Raw genomic sequence first — 2,447 nt, forward strand, 5'->3', positions numbered from 1 at the left:
AGGTCAAGGCCTAGTCAAGAGGAGTGTCAGAGAGCCCGAATAACGTTTGGTCAAGGAGAGAGTCTTTTTCAACCCTGTCCTCAGAGTACAGAGTTTTATTGGGGCTCAGTCACCTCCTCCCTGCATGGCTGACTTGTCGTCTTCAGCTCCCCTGGAGGTTAGTTTCTAGTTCCTTTGTAGGTCAGAACTGACAGCACATGACCCAAAGCCCCCCTCGTCTCGTCAGGTTGTCCAGTGAGTGGCCAAAGGCCCAGGCAAAGGAAGACAGTCCTATTGTTCTAGGACCCTTGACATCCTAGGTGGAGACCTAGAGATCACTTCCCAGTCAAGGGCAAAGGGCAGACCTCTCTGTGGGTAAGGTTCATCCTTCAGTACACAGGAAGATTCCCCGAATGAAGGTTTTTCTGCTCCAACCCCACTTCCCTTTGTTCATCTACTGAGTTCCCAGTCTACACACACTGTGGTACTGACTGTGTTGACCTGGGAAGCCATCTTTATCAGATACCCACCATTTAAGTGCATCTTAAGATGAAATGGACTTATTTATTCCCTGACTGTGTGTATGGAACATTAGCAATGTACAGAATGTGTTTAACATTGCAAGAAAAATTCTTTACATTTGTAAAATTCTTTTCCCTTTGATTTGTAGTAAACGTTCTGTGGTTTATGTGGGATAGATCGAATGAAGCCCACTTTACAGATAAGCTTTGCTTTTTTTTTTTTTAAAGATTTTATTTATTTATTTGAGAGAGAGAATGAGACAGAGAGAGAGAGCACGAGATGGGGGAGGGTCAGAGGGAGAAGCAGGCTCCCCGCCGAGCAGGGAGCCCTGTGCGGGACTCGATCCCGGGACTCCAGGATCATGACCTGAGCCGAAGGCAGTCGCTTAACCAACTGAGCCACCCAGGTGCCCCAGATAAGCTTTTCTTAATCACTTGACCTTCACTGTTACAGGGAAGAGGCAGATGTCCTACGTGAAGATCTGAAGGAGCTGGAAAGAGCCATGTATACGGAGGCCGAAGACCAGCTGTTTAGGGAGAGGCTTTTGAGTGAGTTTCCCAAGTTGAAAGTGGAGCTTGAGGAGCGCATAAGAAAGCTCCACGAGCTTGCTGATGAGGTTGACAGGGTTCATAAGAACTGCACCATCTCCAACATAGTAGCCGGCACCACTGGTGCTACATCTGGCCTCCTGTCCATCCTTGGTCTGGGTCTGGCACCTTTCACAGCAGGGACCAGTCTGGTACTCTCAGCCGTTGGAGCGGGGCTGGGAGCAGCATCTGCTGTGGCCCAAGTGTCCACCAGCATCGTGGAATACTCCATCGAATCATCCGCCAAAGCCCAAGCCAGTCACCTGACATCAACTGATTTTGACAAAGGGAAGGTAGTTGCCAAGGTTCTGTGTGATACCATACCCCAAATTGGTTCCGTAGCAGGTAAAAGCGTCCAAGCCCTGCAAAACATTGCAAAGAATGTTCGTGCCATCAAGCTCGCCAAAGTCAAACCTCACCTGGTAGTCAATGCCAGGCGCTTCATGACAGCTCAGAGAGTCTCAGTTCGAAGTGGCAGGCAGGTGCAGAAAGCTTTTGGAGGCACTGCTCTGGCAATGACCAAAGGAGCCCGGATCATGGGTGCAGCCACCGCAGGTCTCTTCCTTGCAATGGATGTGGCCAACCTTGTGAAAGACTCAGAGCACTTGAAAAAGGGGGCAAAGGCCCAGTCAGCTGACGAGATGAGGCAGCAGGCCCGGGAGCTGGAGAACAAGTTGGAGAAGCTCACCAAGATCTATGAAAGCCTGAAGGAGGGCCCGAATCCATGACCCCTGAGCAGGCAGGGAGCAGGGACATGTGTGGGACAAAGACATGGAGGTACCTTATTAGAGGGGAAAAGAGGGCAAAATAAAGAATTTGGATTCGGGTGTTGAGGAGTTTGGTATTTCTATAGCTGAGCCCAGTGAGGGAGGGGTTAATGCAGATGGCGGGGTTGGGCAAAGAGAGGAAGGAACATGGAACCTGGAATAAGGAGGGAGGGGGCTAGAGAGTGAGGGGACTAGACTACAGAGGACACAGGGGACACGAATCAAGAGAGGCGTGGAGGAACAAGCGATGGGAAGGCCAGGAATAGTGAAATTAGAATTGTTGGAATGTGTGAGAAGATGATGGGTTTGATCTGTCATCTTCATACTTAGTTCTGAGCCTTCCTGAAGCTGACAATTGCTACTCTGGGAAGGATTTGACCACCGATCTGAGCAAAGACAAATAGCGTTGTCCACTGTGATGGTGGCAGCCTGGTCGCAAGTGACCCCGACCCGTGGCTCCCAGCCACGTCCCACGAGTGACCAGGCGCCGGCAGCGTGGATGCAATCCCCTTAGATGTCTGTCTCCGCCAGGCACTCTGATGACTTCAGAAGTCCCCACTGTCCCATGTCCAGTTCCCAGCCACCCCCCACT

General features: G+C 50.8%; 1 protein-coding gene across 1 annotated transcript; it reads left to right on the forward strand.

Annotated features, from left to right (window-relative positions):
* Positions 1-852: 852 nt before the first annotated feature.
* Positions 853-1,924, forward strand: LOC118010515 (apolipoprotein L3-like). The gene has a single exon (XM_035005330.1). The coding sequence runs from the start codon at positions 1,004-1,006 to the stop codon at positions 1,814-1,816; it is 813 nt and encodes a 270-aa protein (XP_034861221.1). The 5' UTR covers positions 853-1,003; the 3' UTR covers positions 1,817-1,924.
* Positions 1,925-2,447: the final 523 nt, after the last annotated feature.

This window comes from Mirounga leonina, unplaced genomic scaffold, assembly GCF_011800145.1.
Source record: "Mirounga leonina isolate KUSES-001 unplaced genomic scaffold, KU_Mleo_1.0 Mir_100463, whole genome shotgun sequence".
Taxonomy (NCBI): domain Eukaryota; kingdom Metazoa; phylum Chordata; class Mammalia; order Carnivora; family Phocidae; genus Mirounga; species Mirounga leonina.

Bases quoted from the DNA above. Each gene is read 5' to 3' on its own strand.
- LOC118010515 (XM_035005330.1), top strand. From the start codon at position 1,004: ATGTATACGGAGGCCGAAGACCAGCTGTTTAGGGAGAGGCTTTTGAGT.